Consider the following 24169-nt stretch of genomic DNA (forward strand, 5'->3'; position numbering starts at 1 on the left):
TCTAGTTCTCAGATAGTGAGAATTTACCCAGTCTAGTAATAACAAGAAAGACATTAATCACTCACTTTCTAGCCCAGGTTGACCTGGAATTCTCTATATAGTCTCTGGCTGGCTTCAAACTCATGACAGTCCTCCTACCTCTGCCTCTGGAATGCTGAGATTAAAGGCGTGCACCACTACACCTGGCATTAATCACTTTTAAAGGCCTCACTTCCCAGCACTGTTACCTTGGCAAGCAAATTTCTAATTTCTATGAGTTTTGGCTGGCATAAATCCAATTCAAACCACAGCACTCATTTGCAGGAAATACAAAAGGTAAAAAAAAATGTCATGTGCCAAATCACACAACATTTGATCAGCAAAATGTTGACTGCAACACAAAAATGGAAACAAACAAACAAAAAAACCCTAAGCTACTGCCTGGCGGTGGCACACATGCCTTTACTCCCAGCACTACAGAGAACTCCACATGCATGCACCACATTGTGCATCTGGCTTCTCGTGGGTACTGGGAATTGAATCCTGGCGCATAGCTTTGTAAGTAGCACCCTTATGTGCTCAGTTATCCCCCCAGCCCAGTAAAAATATTTTTCAAAAGAGAATTGAAGCTGGGTGATCAATCTATGAAAATTCATTATATCCCCCACCTTTTCTTTTCAGTGCTGAGAATCAAACCTTATACATGCTAGGCTCACTACACCACTTCCATGTGCCTTCCCCTACCTCAGCCTGACCTCCAAGACTCAGCACTCACCCCCTGCCCGCTTTCTTCAACAACCTCGAGAATAGAGATTTTTTTTCTTGCATTCACCGTTGCATCTATCTGCCCAAAGGAGTGTATATAGTGTGGGAGTGATAAATATCTGGGAGATGAATCCATACCCTCTTTCCTACCTTAGTGCTCAGGTTATTTTATTTCCCCAGGCCTGCCCACCCAGCCATGGAACTGCCATGGGGATTCACTGCACTGTTCAAAACATGGTCCTTGGTCCAACACTGGTGATGTCACCTGGAAGTTTGTTCTTACAAATGCAGGACTTCAGTCCTAGCACTCAGGAGACTGGAGGACTGCCATGGATTCAACATCAGCCTGGACTATCTACTGAGTTGTAGGGCAACCTGACGCTCTAGCTTAAGGAAGATAAAAGGGAAGGAGGGAGGGAAAGGGAAGGGAAGGGAGAGGGAGGGAGAATGAAAGAGAAAGTCTTCAACCTTTATCCCAGATTCCTTAAATCAGAATCTGCTTTGTTTCACCCTGTAGGTAATTTGTGCACATGTTAAAGTTTGAGAACCATTGCTCTCAAGTTCAGATCTGCCTTTAAAAATCTTTGAGGCCAAGCCGGGCATGGTGGCGCACGTCTTTAATCCCAGCAGACAATCATCGCCATGAGTTCAAGGTCACCCTGAGACTACATAGTGAATTCCAAATCAGCCTGAGCTAGAGCAAGACCCTACCTTGAAAAAAAAAATCTTTGAGATCAGCCAGGTGTGGTGGCTCACACTATAATCCCAGCATTCAGGGGGCTAAAATAGAGGATCATCATAAATTCAAGGCCAGCGTAAACAACAAAGTTTGTTCAGGTCAGCCCAGGCTACAGTGAGACCCTGCCTTAAAAATGCAAACACAAAATTTTGATGTATTTCAACTATAATACAGAGCCATCGTTATCACTCTGGCATTCAAAACCCTCTTCACAATGTGACTATCACACCAGGTCCCCCAATGTAACAAACCCCTTCTCTCATTTCTGTTTTTCTTCAGATCACCCAGACTGGTGGCCTCACGTCTCCTAGAACATATTCAGCACTTGTTCCCCTGTCTTCTATTGATTCACTCTTTTTCTTTTGGCAATCCACCCTCATCATTCATCTCAAAATCCTTCCCTTCCTCTGAAGCCCACCTCAAGTCCATGCTGCTCCAAAGGCTGTTTTAGAGATTCACTGAGTTCACTCAACAGCACAGCACTTGCTTCATGTGCACAAGGCCCTGAGCCAAACACCAGCACCAAGCTGGTGATGCACACCTTTAAACCCAGAGACAGAGGTAGGAGTAATGTTGTGAATTGGAGGCTGGCCTAGGGCTACTGAGTGAGTTCCAGATTACATGGACTAGAGTAAAACCTCACCTCAAAAAGAATAATTAATTGATGAGTTAATTAAAAACCCATCACCTGGGCTGGAGACATGGCTTAGCAGTTAAGCACTTGCCTGTGAAGCCTAAGGATCCCAGATTGAGGCTCAATTCCCCAGAACCCATGTAGCTCGATTCCCTAGGACTCACGTAAACCAGATGCACAAGGTGGCGCATACATCTGGAGTTCATTTGCGGTGGCTAGAGGCCCTGATGTGCCCATTCTCTCTCTCTTTCTCTCTCTCTCTCTGCCTTCTCTGCCTTTTTCTCTGTCTGTCACTCTCAAATAAATAAAGAATAAAATTAAAAAATAAAAATAAAGAAAAATAAAAACCTAGCTCCATACACAGGAAAAGAAAGCTCACTGTACCACTCGTGTGCAACCGCCAGCCTAACCTCTCTTAACTGGTCACATTCTCTTTCCTTGAGTTGTATGTATGTATCTGAATGTGTTCCCCACTTCATCCCAAGCTCCTAGCCTGGGATGGTGCCTTAGTCTTCCTCAGTGTCCAGTGCATTCAGTAATTCTTCCTCAGTGTCGTTCATACTCTTGAAATGAATTGAGAAGGACATCTGTGGCACTGTCTTAACTCCACCCTCCCCTCCATCCAATTATTCCCAGGGTCCAAAGTATCAACATTTCTATAGTTTCAACGTCTAAGAACAGTGAGTTTCAAGAGAGAGTTACCTCACATACCTCTGTCTTGGCAGCTACCTGCTTCTGGCTCCAGTACCTAGGCAATAGTACCCAAATGCCACAAACAACGAAACCAAAAAGTAGAAGTCCGAGATGTACTGGCAGGGGAATAGCCAGTCCCCAAATTAGTGCCATTACTCAAGCCCATGCCCCTCTTGCTCAGCCAAAGAGTTTCTGCCTCCAAGTTGAGGATCCATGTGACATCATAATGGGCACTGCAACATTATGTGACAGTGCTTCTTGAAGACCAGCCTGGAATTCTGAGGGAAGATTAGCACTGAAAGTTTCTTTCTTTTTTTTGAAGTACAGTTTCCCTCTAGCCCAGACTGACCTGGAATTCATTATGTTGTGTCACAGTGGCCTCAAACTCACTGCAATCTTCCTACCTCTGCCTCTTGAGTGCTGGAATTAAAGGCATATGCCAACATGCCCAGCTTCATTTTTGTTCTTAAAACATAAGTCCTGAACTGGGCATGGTGGTACACGCCTTTAATCCCAACACTCAGGAGGCAGAGATTGGAGGATTGCCATGAGTTCAACGCCACCCTGAGACTACATAGTGAATTCCAGCTCAACCTGGGCTAGAGTGAGACCCTACCTCAAAAATAAAATAAAATAAAAACATTGGTATATTTACTATTAGCTGAATTCCGAGGTTCATTTGGATTTTGTATTTTCCCACCAATGTCCAAAATCCATGCTAAGATACCATGTTGTACTTAGGACTCATCTTTCAATTCCAGGGACTAAACCCAGAGCCCTGTGTACTTGAGGCAAGTGCTCAACCACTGAACAATATCCCTAGTCCTTAGGTTCTCATTACATCATATCAGGAGAGACATGATGGCAACTGGTGATACTAATCTCAATTGCTTGGTTGGGGTAATATGTGCCACGTTTCCATTGTAAACTTTCTTCCTCTGTCCATATTTTGGAAGTGGCCCCTAAATATGACCCTTACTAGAGGTGTGGAATAGTGGTGTGATTAAGTTCCATTTGCTTAAGGGAGGTATAGGTAAAAATATTTGGAGCTCTGGTGTGAGAGAGATTTGTCTCCCCTCAGTACTTCATTTATTTAATTGTTTATTTATTTATTTATTTTTTGAGGTATGGTCTCACTCTGGTTTCACACTGATGTGAAATTCACTGTGTGGTCTCAGGGTGGCCTCGAACTCTCGGTGATCAACCTACCTCTGCCTCCCAAGTGCTGGGATTAAAGGCATGTACCACCACACCCAGCTAATCATTTATTTATTTTATTTTTATTTACTTTTTTATTTTATTATTATTATTATTATTATTTTGGTTTTTCAAGGTAGGGTCTCACTCTGGCCCAGGCTGACCTGGAATTCATTATGTAGTCTCAGGGTGGCCTCAAACTCACGGTGATCCTCTTATCTCTGCCTCCCGAGTGCTAGGATTAAAGATGTGCACCACTGCACCTGGCTTATTTTTCTTTTTAAGTTTTTAAATTTTATTCGCAAGAGAAAGAAAGAAGCTGAGGGAGAGAGTGAGAGAATGGGCACACCAAGGCCTTCAGCCACTGCAAATGAACTCTAGATGCATGCACCACCTGTGTATCTGGCATATGTGGGTCCTGAGAAATCAAAGCTGGGTTCTTCGGCTTTACAGGCAAGTGCCTTTAACTGCTCAGCCATCTCTCCAGCTCTTAACCATTTATTTTTCAATGATATAGATTTGACTATATTTCCTTTGTACTTTGTATACAGCCCAATACTGTTATTTCGTTGTTCAATTGTCCCAACTTTAGTCATAAGGAGCTCTTTACTCTGGCTCTTTGTTCTCTGACTGAACTCAAGATGCGTGCACCACCTTGGGCGAATGTGTGACCTTGCATGCTTGCAGCACCTTGTGTATCTGGCTTACTTGGGATCTGAAGAGTCGAACATGGGCCCTTAGGCTTCATAAGCAAGTGCCTTAACTGCTAATACATTTCTACAGCACATGAGTTCCATTTTTTAAAAAATAACTTATTTGAGAGAGCTACAGAGAAAAAGAGGCAGGCAGAGTGAGTATGAGCCTACCTGGGCCTCCTTTTGCTACAAAAAACTCCAGGCACCAGGGTCACTTTGTACATCTGGCTTTACATGTGTACTGGGGAATCAAATACAGACCATTGCATTTTGCAAGCAAGCACCTTTAACTGCTGAGTCATATCTCTAGCCCCATTTTAAAACTATTTATTTATTTATTTGAGAGAGAGGCAGAGGTACATAGAGAAAGAATGAGTGCACTAGGGACTCCAGCCACTGTAAACCAACTCCAGACCCATATGCCACCTTGTGCATCTGGCTTTATATGGATACTGGGGAATTGAACCTAGGTACTTTGGCTTCACAGGCAAGCACCTTAACCACTAAGCCATCTCTCCAGCCCCCAGTTTTTGACATATTAAACTTTCTGTATAATATCTCCCACCCCATATCCTTTGTTTTTATTCTTTTTTAAAAATATATTTTACTTATTTATTTGAGAGGGGGGGGAGAGAATGAGTGTGCCAGGGCCTCCAGCCACTGCAAATGAACTCCAGATGCATATGCCACTTTGTGCATCTGGCTTACGTGGGTCCTGGAGAGTTGAACCGGGATCCTTTGGCTTTGCAGGCAAACACTTTAACCACTAAGCCATCTCTCCAGCCCTGTTTTTATTCTTGTGTGTGCATGTGGTATGCATGAACATTCAGATACATGTGGACACACATATACGTGTGCATGTGGAGGCCAAAGGTCAACATCAGGTATCTTCCTCAATAGCTCTTCACCTTATTTTTTGAGACAGAGTCTTTATAGAACTCTCAGAACTGAATGATTTGGCTAGGTAAGCTAGCCAGTAAGCCTCCAGTCTCTCAGTCTCTGCTTCTCCAACACTAGGATTGCAGTCATATATTAACTATACCTGGCTTTTATGTGTGTTCTGGGAATCCAGACTCAACTCCTCATGATTACATAGCAAGCACTTTTCCAACTGAGCTTTCTCTCCCTTTTTTTTTTTTTTTTTTTTTTAGATTTTAAAAAAAATATTTTAAGGCAGGCGTGGTGGCACATTTCTTTAATCCCAGCACCTGGGAGGCAGAGGTAGGAGGATTGCAGTGAGTTTGAGGCCACCCTGAGACTACATAGTGAATTCCAGGTCAGCCTGTGCTAGAGTGATACCCTACCTCGAAAAAAAAAAAAAAAATCCTAGGAATGGTGAGATGGCTTAGCAGTTAAGGCATGCTTGCCTGTGAAGCTTGAGGATCTATGTTCCACTCTCCAGATCCCACGTAAGCCAGATGCACAAGGTGATGCAAACATCTGGAGTTCGATTATAGTGGCTAGAGGCCCTGGTATGTCAATCATTTTCTCTCTCACTCTCACTCTCGCATTAAAAAAAAAAAAAAAGGCTAGTCTAGGCAGGGCATGGTGGCACACACCTTTAATCCCAGCACTTGGGAGGCAGAGGTAGAAGGATCACCATGAGTTTGAGTCCACCCTGAGAATACAGAGTGAATTCCAGGTTAGCCTGTGCTAGAGTGAGACCCTACCTCGGAAAAAGAAAAAAAAAAAAAAAAAGGCCATGGGCTGGACAGATGGCTTAATGGTTAAGGCACATGCCTGTGAAGCCTGAGGACCCAGGTTCACTTCTCCAGGTCCCACAAAAGCCAGATGCACATGGTGGTACATGCATCTGGAGTTTATTTACAGTGATTAGAGGCCCTGATGTGCCCATTTTTTCACTTTCTCTCTATCTCCCCCCATCTCTAATAAATAAATAAATACATAAATATAAAAGGCCTAAACCCCAAAAGTACAGATTTCAATGAGATTAAAAAAAAAAAAAAAGGCCAGTCTGTTGGGCTTGCCTCAAAAAAAAAGTTTTAAAAATCCCAGTACGTGTATTAGACTAAACCAAAAACATTTTTTTAGTGTCTTATGTATAGAATCTCTAAAAATTAAAAACTTTGTGATTCTGTCACACAAACAATATTGAAGAACCTGTTTGTTCATGTAAATTTCATTGTTGGGTTAGAGGGATAGCTTAGTGGTTCAGACACTTGCCTGCAAAGCCAAAGGATCCAGGTTTGATTCCCCAGGACCCACATAAGCCAGATGCACAAGGGGGTGCATACATCTGGAGTTCATTTGCAGCAGCTAGAGGCCTTGGTGTACCCATTCTCAATCTGTCTCTTCTCTCTCTCTAAATATATGCCTTTTTCTCTCTCTTGCTCTCAAATAAAAAAAATAAATATTTAAAAAATTTATTGTCGGGCTGGAGAGATGGCTTAGTGGTTAAGCACTTGCCTGTGAAGCCTAAGGACCCCGGTTCGAGGCTCGATTCCCCAGGACCCACATTAGCCAGATGCACAAGGGGGCGCACGCGTCTGGAGTTCGTTAGCAGTGGCTGGAAGCCCTGGCGCGCCCATTCTCTCTCTCTCTCTCTCTCTCTCTCTCTCTCTCTCTCTCTGTCTCTTTCTCTCTCTGTCACACTCAAATAAAAATGAACAAAAAAAAATTTAAAAAAAAATTATTGTCAAGACAATTGTTTTCACCAAAATATTAGTTCTATTCAGAGTTACTTACATAACCGAATATATGCCAGAATTTCTTTTACTGCTAGTCAGAATTCTTAATTGTGGACATATTTAATTCTACAACAGATTGTTGGCAATTTAAGAGACACGAACATTCACTACACAGTAATATCTGCCTGACTGAAATCTATGCTGTCAAAACAGCTATTTAGTTGAGGACTAGAGGAATGAGGACTAGACCAGTGAACCAACATGAAAGCCCTCACATGTAATATCTTGCAACTCTTATTTCAGAGATAACCATTTAGCAATGCTAATTTTGGATTTTTGTTTTGTTTTCTTCTGTTTTTTGAGGTAGTGTATGCCTTTAATCCCAGCACTTGGGAAGCAGAGGTAGGAGGATCACCATGAGTTCAAGGCCACCCTGAAACTACATAGTGACTTCCAGGTCAGCCTGTGCTAGAATGAAAACCTACCATAGAAGAAAGAAAGAAAGAAAGAAAGAAAGAAAGAAAGAAAGAAAGAAAGAAGGAAGGAAGGAAGGAAGGAAGGAAGGAAGGAAGGAAGGAAGGAAGGAAGGAAGGAAGGAAGGAAAGCTCTGCAAAATTTGAAATCTGTGCTGGGTGTGGTTGGTGCATGCCTTTAATCCCAGCACTCAAGAGGCAGAGGTAGGGGGATTGCCATGAGTTCAAGGCCAACCTGAGACTCCATAGTGAATTCCAGGTCAGCCTAGGCTAGGGTGAGACCCTACCTCAAAAAAAAAAAAAAAATTGAAATCTGTGACAGATAAAATATGGATCCAAGGCTATGTTCATGAAGGTAAAGTTGAAGGTAGGGTGTGTTGGTTTAATTCAGGTGCCCCCCCCATAAACTTAGGTTTTTGGATGCTAGATTCCCCAGCTGATGGAAATTGAAAATCAAAACCTCCTGGAGGTGGGTTTATGGGTATTAATAGCCACTTTCTCCTTACCTGTATTGGGCACCCTCTCTTGTTTCTGTTGTCCACCTTATGTTGGCCAGGGGGTGATGTCCACCCTCTGCTCATGCCAGTCATTTTTTCCTGCTATTATGGAGCTTCTCTGTAAACCAAAGTAAGCTTTTTTCCCACAAGCTGCTCTTGATAGGGTGATTTCTGCCAGCAATGCAAACCTGACTGCAACAGTAAAAGATGAGGTGAATGTGTATGGGAGAAAGAAAAAGGTGAAGTTCATTGGATCTTGGGATAGATATACTTATTTTCATATATATACATAATAGATGTCATGCTATGAAACAGTAAAAGTATATCATTAACTGAGTTTGACCTTTCCAGTGGGAGCGAAACCCCAAAAGTATAGCATTCAATGAGATAAAATTATTATATAAACAAAGGAGAGAATAGTTTTAAGTGTACAGACAGAGTAGTCAGATTGCAAAAACTGCCTAGCAATTCCTTGTAGCATCACACAGTTACATGTTCTAGAGAATAAAAATCTTGTTATATACTGACATAAATAAATGTTTAAGTAAAATAGTGAAAATTTATAGCTGCTGTTTTCATAGGTGCCAAAGGAATGAAAAATCTTATATTTGTGAATATATTGGTTTACATCCATTCACAAAAGAATCAAAATTATAGAAATTGGTAAGAATCAGTTCTTATCCCATGATGTCTATAAAGGGACACCATGACACACCAGTTTTCTGTGGAAATATACAGATGGATACATGACAATACAGTCATCAAAACCTATTGAAATTGCAAGACAATATTATTATATGTTATTTTTTTTACAAAACTCAAGGATGTTCACAGAATTGATTTGTGAAAAATGACAAATAAAAGTCGGGTGTGGTGGTGCATGCCTTTAATCCTAGCACTGAGGACTCTACCTCGGAAAAAAAAAATGACAAATAAGACAAATACATATACATGAAATGGCCATGTTCAAGAGGTGGTGATGATTTTTGCTTTTCACTATATTATGAAACACTCAGTAAATGTACACAAAACTACTCAAATTGGTAACCTTCTCACAAAGATATGATGTAGTAACTCTGGAAAAACTCTTTAGTTCTTCGAAGTAGGGTTTTACTCTGGTCCAGGCTGACCTGGAATTCACTATGAAATACTCTTAATTTTGTAAAAACATTGTGGATATTTTTTCCAGTTCTTAACTGTAGTTGAAAATATAATACACTGACAATGTAGGATGAAAAAAATAGTGGTCTACATCTTTCAATGTAGAGAAAATTTGCTACACAACACATATGTCCTAGGGAATCAAACCCAGGTCAGAAGGCTTTGTAAACAAGTGCTCTTAACTGCTGAGCCATCTCTACAGCACCCCTCTGGTTGTTTGTTTGGTTTTAGTTTTTCAAGGTAGGATCTGTCTCCAATCCAGGCTGACCTGGAATTCACTCTATAGTCCCAGGCTGGCCTCGAACTCACAGCAATCCTCCTATTTTGGGATTAAAGGTGTGAACCACTACTCCTGCCCCCCCCCAGTTGTTTTTTTAAATTTTTATTTATTTGTTTGAGGAAAGAGAAAGATAGAGAAGGGGGGGAGAAAGAACGAAAGAAAGAAAGAAAGAAAGAAAGAAAGAAAGAAAGAAAGAAAGAAAGAAAGAAAGAAAGAAAGAAAGAAAGAAAGAGAGAGAGAAAGAAAGGGCACACCAGGGCCTCTAGCCTCTGCAAACAAACTCCAGATATATGTGCCACCTTGTGCATCTGGCTTATGTGGGTCCCAGGAAATCAGATTCTGGGTCCTTTGGCTTTGCAGGCAAGCGCCTTAACTGCTAGGCCGACTCTCCAGTCCTCCCACTCTGGTCTTTGACTCAACAGATAGATACAGCAGGAAATTATTTCCTTCATCTTCCTTAATCCAGTAGTATTCTGCACCAGGCCCTGTGTCATTTCAGGACAATCACTGCTTTGTGTCGACAAAATTCTCTAATTATTCTGCCCTCAGATGTTTTCTGTCTCCAAATAATGCTAAATATTGTAACTCATTTATTTCTAGATAATTCTTACAGATTTTTTTTTTTTTCGAGGTAGTGTCTCACTCTAACCCAGGTTGACCTGGAATCCACTATGTAGTCTCAGGGTGACCTCGAATTTATGGTGATCCTCCTCCTTCTACCTACTGATTGCTGGTCTTACAGATCACTTTTTCTTTTCTTTTCTTTCTTTTTTTTTTTTTTTTTTTGAGACAGGGTCTTGGTATACAGCCTTTAACTCACAATACTTAGCCTTCCAGTTGCTGAGATTACGGGCATGAGCCACCGTACCCTGCTCAGTTCTAACAATTTCTGAAATTATTTAGTTCCTCCAAGAGCACCAAGTCCACCAACAATGACTTCTCTCTCTGGTGTAGGTACCACATGACCAGTGCAAGTCTCTAAACATTCTCAGGTTGTCTTGAGCTATTTCTTTAACATCCTTTCTTCCAAAACTTTTCTGGAGTCTTGGCTTTCCCCAAATCATTCTGGTAGCCCTCTGTACTAACCTTGCTATTCCAGTCAATGACAACTTTTTGTATTAGAGTTGTTTCCATGTGTTTGTGAGTTTGTAAGGGTGGGAGTCAGACAGTCATCTTTGTCTCCTTTGCAATGCCAGACTATGTCTAACCTCTAATACCTTCCCAAGACTGAGCAGTACTCCGTGTGTGTGTGTGTGTGTGTGTGTGTATGTGAGAGAGAGAGAGAGAGAGGTGGGTGTGTAGTGTGGTGCGTGCATGTGTGTGTGCAGATGTGGCACCCTGTGCATGTGTGAGGCCAGAGGAAAACATCAGGTGTCTCCCCAACATGCATCACCCACTTGTATTCCTGAGCTTGTTTTCAGAAGCCACAGTGTTTCTCCAGGCTCTGCTCCCCATAGGCCTGGGATTGCAGACATGCATAGCCATGCCCACTTGTCTGCATACATGTTGGGGACTTGAACTCAGCAGTCTTAGAGCCCTTTAGGCCCTCATATTTACACAAGAAGTGCTTTTTAACCACTGAACTATCTCTCCAACCCACTACTTCATTTTGTTCATTACACCTGAATATCATGTCCAAATAATTCACTCAATATCTTTATACCAGCATCCAAGTATTGGACTAGTAAAAGCACGTGGGCTCCTGGGTCCTCTTGCACCCACTGTGGGAGAAAATGTAACCCTGTACTGTGTCCCACCACGTGTGGGAATGGACTGACTACACATGTTGTCATAATGGATGGGATCAAGGGTGCTCTGCCCTCTCGAGCTCTAGAAAACTGGGTATCCGACAACTCTGCTTTGGGGTACAAAGAGAAGCAGATTTACCCAATGAAAACATGTTGGAGAGAGTTGTAAGTAAAAAAAAAAAAAAAAAAAGAGGGCCTTGTCAGCCACGTTGTGTTTGTGCAGAATGAAAGACAAAAAGATATGACACTTAGAAGGGACTCCTCAGTGGTGCTGGGAAAGGGGGTGTGGGTTAAAGGGTTATGGTGGTGATGATGACACACAACTGGAAAGCCACCGAGCGTATAAGGGTCGATGAATAGATGGACAGACAGACCTTATGGCTGCATTTATTTATTTATTTATTTTATTTTATTTTATTTATGTTTGGTTTTTCGAGGTAGGGTCTCACTCTGGTCCAGGCTGACCTGGAATTAACTCTGTCATCTCAGGGTGGCCTTGAACTCATGGCAATCCTCCTACCTCTGCCTCCCGAGTGCTGGGATTATAGGCATGCGCCACCACGCCCGGCTATGGCTGCATTTAAAAGCCTAACTGTCCTCATAAAATCAAAACCTGGTTCATTACCAGTCACACCTCCTCCCTGAGTTTCAATGACCCTCTTTATGGGCAGGTTTTTGTCTTCCGGGTGTTTTGGGGTGTCTATTTCTCTGCCACAAGAGGGAGCCAGGTCTCTACTATTATGAGCCCTAGTGGCAGGCACTGAAGAGTTAGATGGAACCAATGTCTTCCCGCCTTGATTTGCCAGAGGTGTGACAGCTGAAGGCTGAACTGTGCGGCAGATCCTAGTGTTGATAGTCTGTCCACCAACAATGTTCAGCACCCCCAGATTTCCTTATGTCCTTGCAAACATGGGGCAAGGGGTGCTGTTAAAGCCCTGTGCTCGCTGCTGTCCGGTGTGGATGCACACCCATTCTAGGAACAAGGAATCTGTCATGCCTACTGGGGATTGCCTTTCTGTGGAGAACGCCCGCCCTGGAACATAGCTTTTCTGCCCCTGAAATTTTCTGAAATACTCACCTGTACTTCTTTGGGTGCTCATAGTCTGACTTACTAACTTTGGAAGGTCAGCTTTCCAAAACAAGACATTTAGTTTTTTGGGTTTTTTCTTTTTTTTTTAATATATAATATTATTGACAACTTCTATACCTACAGACAACATTTAGTTTTGTTTCTGAAATCAGAATAAGTTAGTGAACATGGAAACGTCTGGATCAAAAGAACGAACTCAGGCTGGAGGGATGGATTAGCAGTTTTAAGGCGTTTGCCTGCAAACCCAAACGACCCAGGTTCGATTCCCCAGGACCCACATTAGCCAGATGCACAAGGGGGCGCACACATCTGGACTTAGTTTGCAGTGGCTGGAGGACCTGGCATGCCCATTTTTTCTCTCTCTCTCTCTCTCTCCCTCCCTCCCTCTTACTCTGTCAAATAAATAAAAAATAAAATATTTTTTAAAAAGAAGGGGGCTGTAGAGATGGCTTAGTGGATAAGTGCTTGCCTGTGAAGCCTAAGGACCGTGGTTCAAGGCTCAATTCTCCAGGACCCACCCACGTTAGCCAGATGCACAAGGGGGCACACACGTCTGGAGTTCGTTTGTTTACAGTGGCTGGAGGCCCTGGTGCGCGCCCTCTCTCTCCCTCTCTCCCTCTCTCTCTCTCTCTCTCCCTCCCTCCCTCTTTCTTGCTCTGTCACTCTCAAATAAATAAATAAAAATAAACAAAAAATTAAAAAAGAAGGAATTCTTCCCCATCTTTCAACCCACCCTGGGCTGTTGATGTCTCTGGAAACTGGACTTGTTCCACCCCATGTCTTGCTGGCCTCAGTCCTCTTTAGCTGGGTTAGTCTGGGCCAGATGTCCTTCACATACCCAGAAACACTGGATCACTGAACCAGAGATTGTAGGATCTCCAAGGGTCCACACTGCTGCGCTCTGACCTGGCCCAGCCATGGTGCTCCTGACAGCCTCACAGACAGAAGGTGCCTCAGTGACAGGGCAGCAAGGCTGTGGGGAAGAGACAGAACTAAGAGAAAGTGAGGTCATCCGATAAAGGATTCTGGAAGGGTTCCATGCAGGAGTCAGAAATCACCAGGTCACATGCAAAAGTAGACAGTTGTTATCAAGACTAGAAAGAGGTGAGCCAAGAGCAGAGGAAACTTTCCCTCAGACCTGGAAGACTCATGTCTTCTCGTGGCCAGGGAGCTGGCTTGTGGATAAGAGCACTCGTGCAAGCATGAGAACATGACTTCAGTCCACGGCACCCACATAAGTAGCAGCTGTGCTTGTGCATGCCTATAGCCCCAGCACTGGAAAGAGTCTGGAGAACCACTGGGTTTCACTGCTCAGCCAGATGAACCAACAACCAGGGGGCTGCAGAGGTGGCTCAGTAGTTAAAAGCACTTGCTTGCAAATCCTAATGGCCTGGGTTTGATTTCCCAGTATCCACATAAAGCCAGATGCACAAAGCAGTGCATGCATCTGGAGTTGCTTACAGTGGCTGCAGGCCCTGGCATGACTCTCTCCCCAACCTCTCTCAAACAAATCAACTACTTTTAAAATATTTATTTATTTGCACATGTGTATGTGTGTGTGCACACACATCTGTGCACATTCCTTGGTCTCTTATCACTGCTTTTGGATGCCTGTCTGGCTTTAAGCAGATGGCTGGGGAATTAAACCTAGGCTGGTAGGCTTTGCAAGCAAGCACCTTTAACACTTATCCACCCCCTACGCCCTGACTAAAAAAAAAAAAATCCTTTTTTTGGTTTTGGCTAAGCAGTGTCTCCCTCTAGCCCAGGCTAACCTGAAACTCACCCTGTTGTCCCAAGCTGGTCTCAAACTCACAACGATTCTTCTACTTCTCCCTGCTAAGTGCTGGAATTAAAGGCCATATGTCACCATGCCAAGCAAAAATATAGCTGTTTAAGTTCCTAACTGAGGGGCTGGAGAAATGGCTTAACAGTTAGGGAACTTGCCTGCAAAGCCAAAGGACCTAAGTTCAATACCCCAGGACCTACGTAAGCCAGATTCACACGTGGCGTATGCATCTGGAGTTCGTTTGCAGTAGCTGAATGCCCTGGCATGCCCATTCTCTCTCCCTCTCACTCTCTCCTTTTCTCATTCCCTCTCTCTCTCCCTCTCTCTCTCTCTCTCTCTCTCTCTCTCTCTCTCTCTCTCAAGTATATATGCAGCATGTTCCAGGTTCAGCAAGAGAATCTTCCCCAAGGAAAAAAGGTGGAAGTGATCAATAAAGGAGGACACCTGATGTCCTCGTCCTGCCTCTCCCTATGTGTGTATCAGTCATACACATCTTCACACACATGTGCATTTATCACACACACTACACAGCCACACATAGTACAAGCACACACCAAAAAAATCCCTTGTCACTCTTTTTAAATCTCCTCCAAGGAGAGGATATTTTGGGGTACCTTTTCCACACCTCTGTGACCACTTGTCACAGTCAATCCTCTCCAACAACTGTGGAGCTCCTTGTGGACAGAGCACCACTAAACTTTGAAATCCCTCTATCAAGCAAAGTTCCCAATAGATTGAAAATACTCTAAGATGTTTGTTGAATAACCAGCAGGGGGCAGGATACCTTTTCCTTCTCATGTACAATCTGGATATAGCCCAGATTTCATCTGACAGTGACTGAGTAAAGCAGATTGATTGAAGGAGGCGCTTGAGGCAGCCATTGAGCCTTGGACCGTCCAGAGAATGGCTGTGGAAGTAACAGTAAGGCCAGTGTCAGACTAGAAGTCCAGTAGAACTTAGACTGAGGGTCATAGGTGAAGAATGACCTGGGAAAATGGGAGGCTGGGAGCATGAAGACTGGCTATGGAAACAGTAAAGAATTTGTCCTCTCTGGAAATTCCATAATCCCTAGATGTACAGAAAAACTGGGTTAAAGGATTTGGTGATGGGACATTGACCCAGACTTAAGGGAAGATTGGTCAGATTTTCAGCCATGTCCCAGTAACTCCAAATGTCAATAATTTTATTTTATTATTTACTTGAGAAAGAGAAAGAGACAGAAAGAGAATGGGTACACCAGTGCCTCATCCAGCCACTGCAAAGGAACTCCAGACACATGCACCCCCTTGTTCACATGGCTTATATGAGTAATGGGGAATGGAACTTGGGTCCTTAGGCTTCACAGGTAAGTGCCTTAACCACTAAGCAAACTCTCCAGCCCAAGGTCAATAATTTTAAACTGAATTCCCGCTGTCCAGTTTACTCCCAAACCAATCCTGCACACTGCTGTCAAGACATCTACAAACACTGCTTCTGTTTCATCACTGTTCTTCCCTCTGCCAGGTGCTGTCCAGAAATATGATGCAAGCCACATAGATAATTTTAAGTGTTCCAGTAGCAGCATTTAGAAGAACTAGCTGAGCCAGGTATAGTGCACACCTGTAATCCTAAGGCTGGGCTGGGCTACCAGGAGAAACTCTGTCTCAAAACGAAAAGGCTATGCTAGGCGTGATGGTGCATGCCTTTAATCCCAGCACTGAGGAGGCAGAGATAGGAGGATCACCATGAGTTCGAGGCCACCCTGAGACTACATAGTGAATTCCAGGTCAGCCTGAACCAAAGTAAGAGCCTACCTCGTAAAAACAAAAAAAAAGAAAAAGCTGAAATCAATATTTAACAAATATATTTTATTTAACACAATATATTCCATATATTTTAACATGTAAACAGTATTTAAAATTATGAGTGAGAGGGCTGGAGAGATGTCTTAGAGGTTAAAGGGTTTGCCTGCAAAGCCTAAGGACCCAGGTTCAATTCTCCAGGTCCCACGTAAGCCAGATGCACATGGTGGCACATGTATCTGGAGTTCATTTGCAGTGGTTAAAGGCCCTAGTATGCCCATTCTTTCTTTCTCTCTCCCTCTCTCTCTCTCTCTTTCTCTCTCTCTCTCTCTCTCTCTCTCTCTCTCTCTCTCTCTCTCCCTTAAATAAATAAATAAGTTGGAATTCCAGCACTCAGGAGGCAGAGGTAGGAGGATCCCCGTGAGATTGAGGTCACCCTGAGACTACATAGTGAATTCCGGGTCAGCCTGAGCTAGGCTGAGACCCTACCTCCAAAAACAAAACCAAAAATAGCAACAAAAAAGTGAACTGCAAAGCCGAGCATGGTGGCTCACACCTGTAACCCAGTACTTGGGAGGCTGATGTAGGAGGATTGCCATGAGTTGAAGGTCAGCCTGGGCTACACAGTGAATTCAAGGTCAACCTAGGCTAGCATGAGACCCTGCCTCAAAAAAAGAAAAAGTGAAAAAAAAAAAAAAAAAGAAAAAGTGAACTTCAGTCCTACCAAGACAGTAAAGTTGCACTTAATTTTAAAACTTACACCGCTATGTATGGAGCATCTGGAGTTCAATGCCTTTAATCCCAGTACTCAGGAGGCAGAGGTAGGAGAATTGCCATGAATTTGAGGCCACTCTGAGACTACATAGTGAATTCCGAGCCAGCCGGGCTAGACTGGGACCCTACCTTGAAAAAAGAAAAATACACTGCTTCAGTTTTTACATACAATTCCAAATTCAGTTTCTCACTCATACTAGCCCCATTTCAAACACTCCATATCCACGTATAATTGGTGGCCATTGTTTTGGACAGCACAGATCTAAGTGTATTTGGCAAGTCTAAACTCCTGGGTGGCTTTAATCTTTCACAGCACTTTCCCTCTTCCTTTTCCCTCAACCCCTCACTATTCTGTAAAAATGACTCTAGTCATCCCTGCGTCTACCCCCCACGCCCTATATCATGCCTAGTCTTCCTTCTGGGCTATGGTGATTGAGCTAACAAGAATGTCCTTCTAATTCTAAACAATGTTATGTTGTCGTTTAAGATATAATTCCTACATTCCTCCAACAGTCTTAATACTTTAGATTTAACCTATGTTATACCGAGTAAGTTTACCAAGGTACCACAGGCAGAATTATAGAGTTCGTTAAGATTTTAGTACTTGTAGATTGTGTCATGAAATTTTGTTTATGTTTGGATTCACTATAGTCCTATAAAATTGACTTGGTAGATACTGAAAATATTTCTTTCTGGCTCAGCAGTTAAAGTTGCTTATTTGAAAATCCAGATAGCCTGGGTTCCATTCCCTAGTACTCATATAAAGCTAGATGTACATAGTGGAGCACACATTTGGAGATTTTTTGCAGTGGCAAGTGGCCCTGGCATGCCCATTCCCTCTCTTTTCCATGAGACTTGTCTCCTTTTTCATTAGATCATGGCAGTTTAGTCAAGTACCTCTATTCTTTGGGTATGTTAGATATAGCTGAATTAATTTCAGAAACTGGCTTATAGATTGGTTTGACATCTTGTTTAGCTTTTAAAAGTGCTAAAGCTCCTCATAAAGAAAAAATACATTTAGCTGGTCATGGTGGTGCATGCCTTTAATCCCAGCACTTGGGAGGCAGAGGTAGGAGGGTCACCATGAATTTGATGCCGCCCTGAGACTACATAGTGAATTCCAGGTCAGCCTGGGCTAGAGCGAGACCCTACCTTGAAAAACCAAAAAAAAGAAAAAGAAAAAATACATTAAAAAATATTGTATAAAGCCAGGCGTGGTGGCCCACGCCTTTAATCCCAGAACTTGGGAGGCAGAGGTAGGAGGATCGCTGTGAGTTTGAGTCCACACTGAAATTACATAGTATAATTCCAGGTCAGCCTTAGCTAGAGTGAAACCCTACCTCAAAAAAACAAAAAGAAAAAAAATATATATATATATATATGCATAATATATATAGTATAAAGGTATCCTGATTCTGATGAGCTTTAAAAATTGTTTTTCATGTATTCATATTTAAGAAAAAATTATTTTGAATTCTGTTAGCAGATCTTTTGCTCATAGTTTATTCTCTGTAGACTAATGTGCCTTAAATATGTGAACTTTACTTTTTGTTAATATCAGACTTTTCCAGATATCAGAGTATTGAAATTTGGTTTATCCAAAGTCCATGATATTTGGCTATCAATAAGCAAAACTATTCAGCTGAACCAATAAGTAGTAATAGAATGTAAAAGAAAATAAAAACACTTAGATTTTATGTTTCATTTGCTTGACATTATCTTTGGCTAGTTAGATCAGTGAAAAAAACATTGAAAATCATCTAAAGTTTTTCTTAATGTATTATTTTTCTCTTGAAAAAGTTGAAGGCAGAGGTAATTTTAATTTATTTACTTTTTTTCAAGGTAGGGCTCTCACTCTGTAGTCCTAGGCAAGCCTCAAGCTCAGAGTGATCCTACCTCTGCCCCCCAAGTGCTGGGATTAAAGGCATGTGTCACCACACTTGACTAAAACCCTGTAATTTTAAGATGGTTCCTGTCTTGTTCATACTAGTTTTGCTGGATGGTTATCACTGAAGTTATAATCTAAGTCTTATAAAAAGTGACTTAATCATTGTGACTTTGCTCTTAGGAAAACTGGGGAAGTTCCCCATGTCTAAGGAAATCTACTATATACAAACAATGTTAACATAGAGAGAGAATTGGACCCATGTTTGACTCCCCAGGTCCCATGTAAGCCAGATGCACCAGGTGATGCATGTACAAGGTCCCATGTTCGCACAAGGTGGCACATGAGTCTGGAGTTCAATTACATTGGCTGGAGGCCCTGGTGTGCCAATTCTCCCCACCCCTCAAAAAAAAAAAAAAAAGGCCAGTCTGTTGTGCTTGCCTAAAAAAAATAAAAAAGAGTGCACATTCCTTAGGAGTCTATTATAAGGACTGAAATAATATACATGAGATCCCTTTTAAGGTGTCAAGAGCCATACTTGCATTAGATATTATGATGGTATAAAGGAGCCTATAAGAATGAGAAATATAGAAATATACAATGTGGAAGACCAAGGCACTGTGAAGTTAGAGCAGACTTCTTTAAAGATAGGACCATCAAATAAGACTATGCCTTGAGGTAGGACTGTAACAAAAATGAACACCATTTGGAGGAAAAAAAAGGACAAAGGAGAGTGGATTTCCTGCTCAAGGGAGAAACGTTTCCCAGGAGTTTGAGGTTCTGTGAGGCTGTATGCCAGCTGTGTCTGGTCATATTGGAAACTTCCAGAAGGAGGCAGTTTGACTAACGGATGACAGATAAAATAATTCTCTCCAGGACAACCCTTCGGGGCCCTGGCTCTGCCCTATGGCATGTGGATAGGTAGAATATGCAAAACCCAAGAGCCAGAGATGTCAAATTGCTTTCTTTCTTGGTCCACACAGAGGACAGAGCTGGACTGACACCCAGATCTCCTGATGCCCACTCTAAACCAAGTGTATACAAATTGCTACTATTTCTATGATTATTCTCAGTGCTCTTCCTGGATCTTAATTTCATTATTAAGCGAGAACTCTACCAATGTAAAATCGATATTGAATTCAGTGTAGTATAATGTGACAAAAAAATGTGTCTGAAAGGTTTTTGGATAGTGATAATGACTATAATACCAACAATTAACCTATCCCAAAGGGCAACTGAGCCCAGCATAGTGGTACACATCTTTAATCCCAGCACTTGGAAGGCAGAGATAACAAGATCACCATGAGTTCAAAGCCACCCTGAGACTACGTAGTGAATTCCAGGTCAGGCTGGGTTAGAGTGAGACCCTACCTCAGGAAACCAAAAAAAACAAAGGGCAATTGAACATCTATCAAGTGATTGGTGCCTATCTTGCCCTTTTTTTGCATATTCTTAGAGACCTGAACCTAGCAATCTGTTACCTTGGCAACTATGTAGTAACCTGTTAATTTAAGAGTTTTCCAAGCTTGGAGCCAGGCGTGGTGGTGGACACCTTTGATCCTAGTACTTTGGAGGCAGAGGTAGGAGGATAACTGTGAGTTCGAGGTCACCCTGAGACTACATAGTGAATTCCAGGTCAGCCTGGACTAGGGTGAAACACTACCTAAAAAAAAAAAAAAAAAAAAGAGTTTTCCCAGCTTGGAGAAAAGCTTTCTGCAGGGAGTGGGGAGTTTTGAGGTAGGGTCTCACTTTGGTCCAGGCTGACCTGGAATTCACTATGTAGTCTCAGGGTGACCTTGAACTGGTGATCCTCCTACCTCTGCCTCCTGAGTGCTGAGATTAAAGGTGTGCGCCACCACGCTTGGCCTAGCTTTTTGTTGTTGTTATCATTGTTGTTGTTGTTTTGAGATAGGGTCTTGCTGTAGCCCAGGCTGGCCTGGAATAGTCTCAGGCTGGCCTCTAACTCATAGCAATCCTCCTACCTCTGCCTCATAAGTGCTGGGATGAAAGGAGAACGTCATCACGGCCAGCAATATTCAAGCTTTCACCCAGTCCAGTCTTGGTTTGTCTAATTTCTGGAATCCCTTCCCCTCTTAGCCCCAGTGCAGATATTAACTCCTCGTCCCTCCTACCTGGATAAAGTTCTCCTCATATCCAAAGAGTGGCAATGGCCATACGATACTGATGATGGAGGGAAAGTGTTTCTTCAGAGGCGTCTGAAGAGAAAGGGATGAGCAGGAGTGGCGTGTCCAGGAAGGCACACAGCTCCCTCCCTGAGGCTGGACCCTCACCTGCAGAGACCGACCCACATGGCCTATGCACCAGGGCCTGGATGTTAGAGGTCTCCTCTTCCACCTGCTCCACCAGTGTGTGCAATTCTGTGAGGTTGTCTGGGAGGAGAGGAAGGGGGTTAGCGTGAAAGGTGGCCATGCTGCTGTTCTTCCTGCTGCCTAGGGTCCAAGTCAGGACATTGACCCTGTCCCTTCCTCTGAGACCCAGAAAAATGAGAGCTTCTCTGAGCCATTCTGCTGCTTCCAGCCCCTCACCTCAACATTCCCATCTTTCCTCTCACCATCCAGGAGGAAAATGAAGATCATAATGTCAATTTCCATGAGGGAGGATAGGATGGAAGTTAGGAAGTCTTTCTGGGAGAAGGGGAACTGGGGACCCTGGAGCAGAAGGTGGGAGGGTCTTTCCCATAAGGACACCCTGGAACACATTCTTGAAGATTGGAGGACATCTTGGGGGACATCTGATGCAGCCCTTTTGACTACATATGAAGAAGTCAGCATTAAAAGTAGTAGTATTACAGCTAAGGTGATGTAGCAAGCCAGTAGTCTTTTAGCCAAGTCTTGGGGGTGGAGGTGCTGGTAAATCCAGAGTCTTCCATACTTCATTCAAATATGCGTGACCCTTAACCCATATTCCCTCCTCTGAACTATATAGTCCATCATATTCCTCCACCCATCTCCACCTCCTCTCTCCTCTTGCACCCAGGACCAGTGAGCTCCACAATGCCCCAAGTCCTGGCCTCCGTGCTGTTTGGTAAGCTGGTTTTGATGTGATATCCCTATGATTACCAGTGAGAAAGCCACCAATATCTCAGAAGTCTGGGAAGTTTAAAATCAGGGTGAAAAGAGTGATGAGCTTTATAGGAAAAAAAATGTTCTAGACTTCAGAGGCCTTACAGGGGATCAGAAAGTGGGGTGTCAGATGCATAGTAATCTATGTAGGAAGCTGTAGTTAGGCACAGATGTGGGAATTGACTTTTTTTGTATGTTTTTTTTCCAAGGTAGAGTCTTGCTCTAGCCCAGGCTGACCTAGAACTCACTCTGTAGTCGCAGGCTGACCTGGAACTCACTCTGTAGTGCCAGGCTGACCTGGAACTCTGTAGTCCCCAGCTGGCCTGGAACTCACAGTAATCCTCCCTCCTATCTCTGTCTCTTAAGTGCTGGGATCAAAGGCTTGTATCACCATGCTGGGCAGGAATGAGAATTGAGAGATCAAGGACTGAGTTGGAATTCAATGCTTCAAATGCAAGAAGATTTAACCCAAGTGCCTATTTAGGCAGGACAGCAAGGACACTAAGGAAATTCATGGGCTGACAGAAATTTTTAGATAGTGGACCAATTAAGCTAAAATCTGGATGCACTCTACTCCCTCTATGAGGGCAGGCTGGCTCTATTCTCTCTCTGTGCCTCCACCAGCAACCAGTAGAAATTAATTTTACAGAAACTGTTTTCACTTAGGTAGGCTGTGGGGAAACCTAGGCTTCGTAAGGGGATACTGAGCCCTCCTTGAGAGCTGTGGGCTTTTCTCCCAGATACCTTCCAGAAATCTTGAGGACATCTGAGTAGGTTCATCATCGATCTATAGTCAAAGCTCTCAGATTGCCACCTGATAAAGCCAGTCAGCACCAGATGTGTGGTTATATGTTTGGAGGAAACATCCTGAGAGAGAAGAGACTATGAGATATACTAACATGGTGAGGGGTGGGTTGACATGTTGCAGAGTCTTGTTAGTTTACCTGTGTTAAACACAAAAATGAGGCCAGGTGTGGTGACACACGCCTTTAATCCCAGGACTCAGAAGGCAGAGGTAGGAGGATCATAATGAGTTCGAGTTCACCCTGAGACTACATAGTGAATTCCAGGTCAGCCTGGGCTAGAGTGAGACCCTACCTAGAAAAAAAAGTGTGTGTGGGGGGACTGGAGAGATGGCTTAGTGGTTAAGGCACTTGCCTATGAAGCCTAAGGACCCATGTTCAACTCTCTAGATCCCAGGCAAGCCAGACACACAAGGTGACACAAGCATGCAAGGTTGCACATGTGCACAAGGTAGCACATGTGTCTGGAGTTCAATTTCAGTGGCTGGAGGCCCTGGCATTGCCAATTCGCTCTCTCTCTCATAGAAAATTACAAAAACAATGGGTTTGGGGAAGATGGCTCAATGTGTGTAAGCATGAGGTCCTGAGTTTGATCTTCCATTCCTATGTAAAAAGCTGGCCATGGTCATACATGCCTGAAACTCCAGTGACGAGGTGTGGGAGATGAGAGAATTGCTAGAGCTTACTGGTCAGCCAGTCTAATAAAAAAAATAAATAAATAAAAATAAAAATGGCAGCTCCAGGTTCAGTGAGAGACTCCAGCTCCAGGTTCAGTGAGAGAATCTAGGGCTGGAAGATGGCTCAATGATTAAAAATACCTGCTTGTGCCGGGCGTGGTGGCGCACGCCTTTAATCCCAGCACTTGGGAAGCAGAGGTAGGAGAATCGCCGTGGGTTTGAGGCCACCCTGAGACACCATAGTGAATTCCAGGTCAGCCTGGGCTAGAGTGAGACCCTACCTCGAAAAAACAAAAATAGGGCTGGAGAGATGGCTTAGCGGTTAAGCGCTTGCCTGTGAAGCCTAAGGACCCCGGTTCGAGGCTCGGTTCCCCAGGTCCCACGTTAGCCAGATGCACAAGGGGGCGCACGCGTCTGGAGTTCGTTTGCAGAGGCTGGAGGCCCTGGCGTGCCCATTCTCTCTCTCTCCCTCTATCTGTCTTTCTCTCTGTGTCTGTAGCTCTCAAATAAATAAATAAATAAATAATTTTTTTAAAAAAAGAAAAAACAAAAATAAACAAATAAAAACTAAACTAAAATAAAATAAAATAAAAATACCTGCTTGCAAAGTCTGACAGCCTGTGTTCAATTCCCCAATACCCACATAAAGCTAGATGCACAAAGTGGCACATGCATCAGGAGTTTGTTTGCAGTGGCAGAAGGCCCTGGCATGTCCATTTTCTCTCTTTCTTTCAAATAAGTAAATTATATTTTTTAAAAAGTTCTAGCCAGAGACTGGAAT

The 24169-nt window shown here is 43.1% G+C and overlaps 1 protein-coding gene across 1 annotated transcript in view; it reads right to left on the bottom strand.

Annotated features, from left to right (window-relative positions):
• The window catches only part of C5H2orf16 (chromosome 5 C2orf16 homolog), a 48476-nt gene extending 27039 nt beyond the window's left edge, over nt 1-21437 (bottom strand). Inside the window, 2 exon segments of the mRNA XM_045149226.1 lie at nt 20958-21041; nt 21372-21437. Of these exon segments, the coding sequence (XP_045005161.1) occupies nt 20958-21041; nt 21372-21437 (150 nt within the window).
• Nucleotides 21438-24169: the final 2732 nt, after the last annotated feature.

Source organism: Jaculus jaculus, chromosome 5 (assembly GCF_020740685.1).
Source record: "Jaculus jaculus isolate mJacJac1 chromosome 5, mJacJac1.mat.Y.cur, whole genome shotgun sequence".
NCBI classification, from domain to species: Eukaryota; Metazoa; Chordata; class Mammalia; order Rodentia; family Dipodidae; genus Jaculus; species Jaculus jaculus.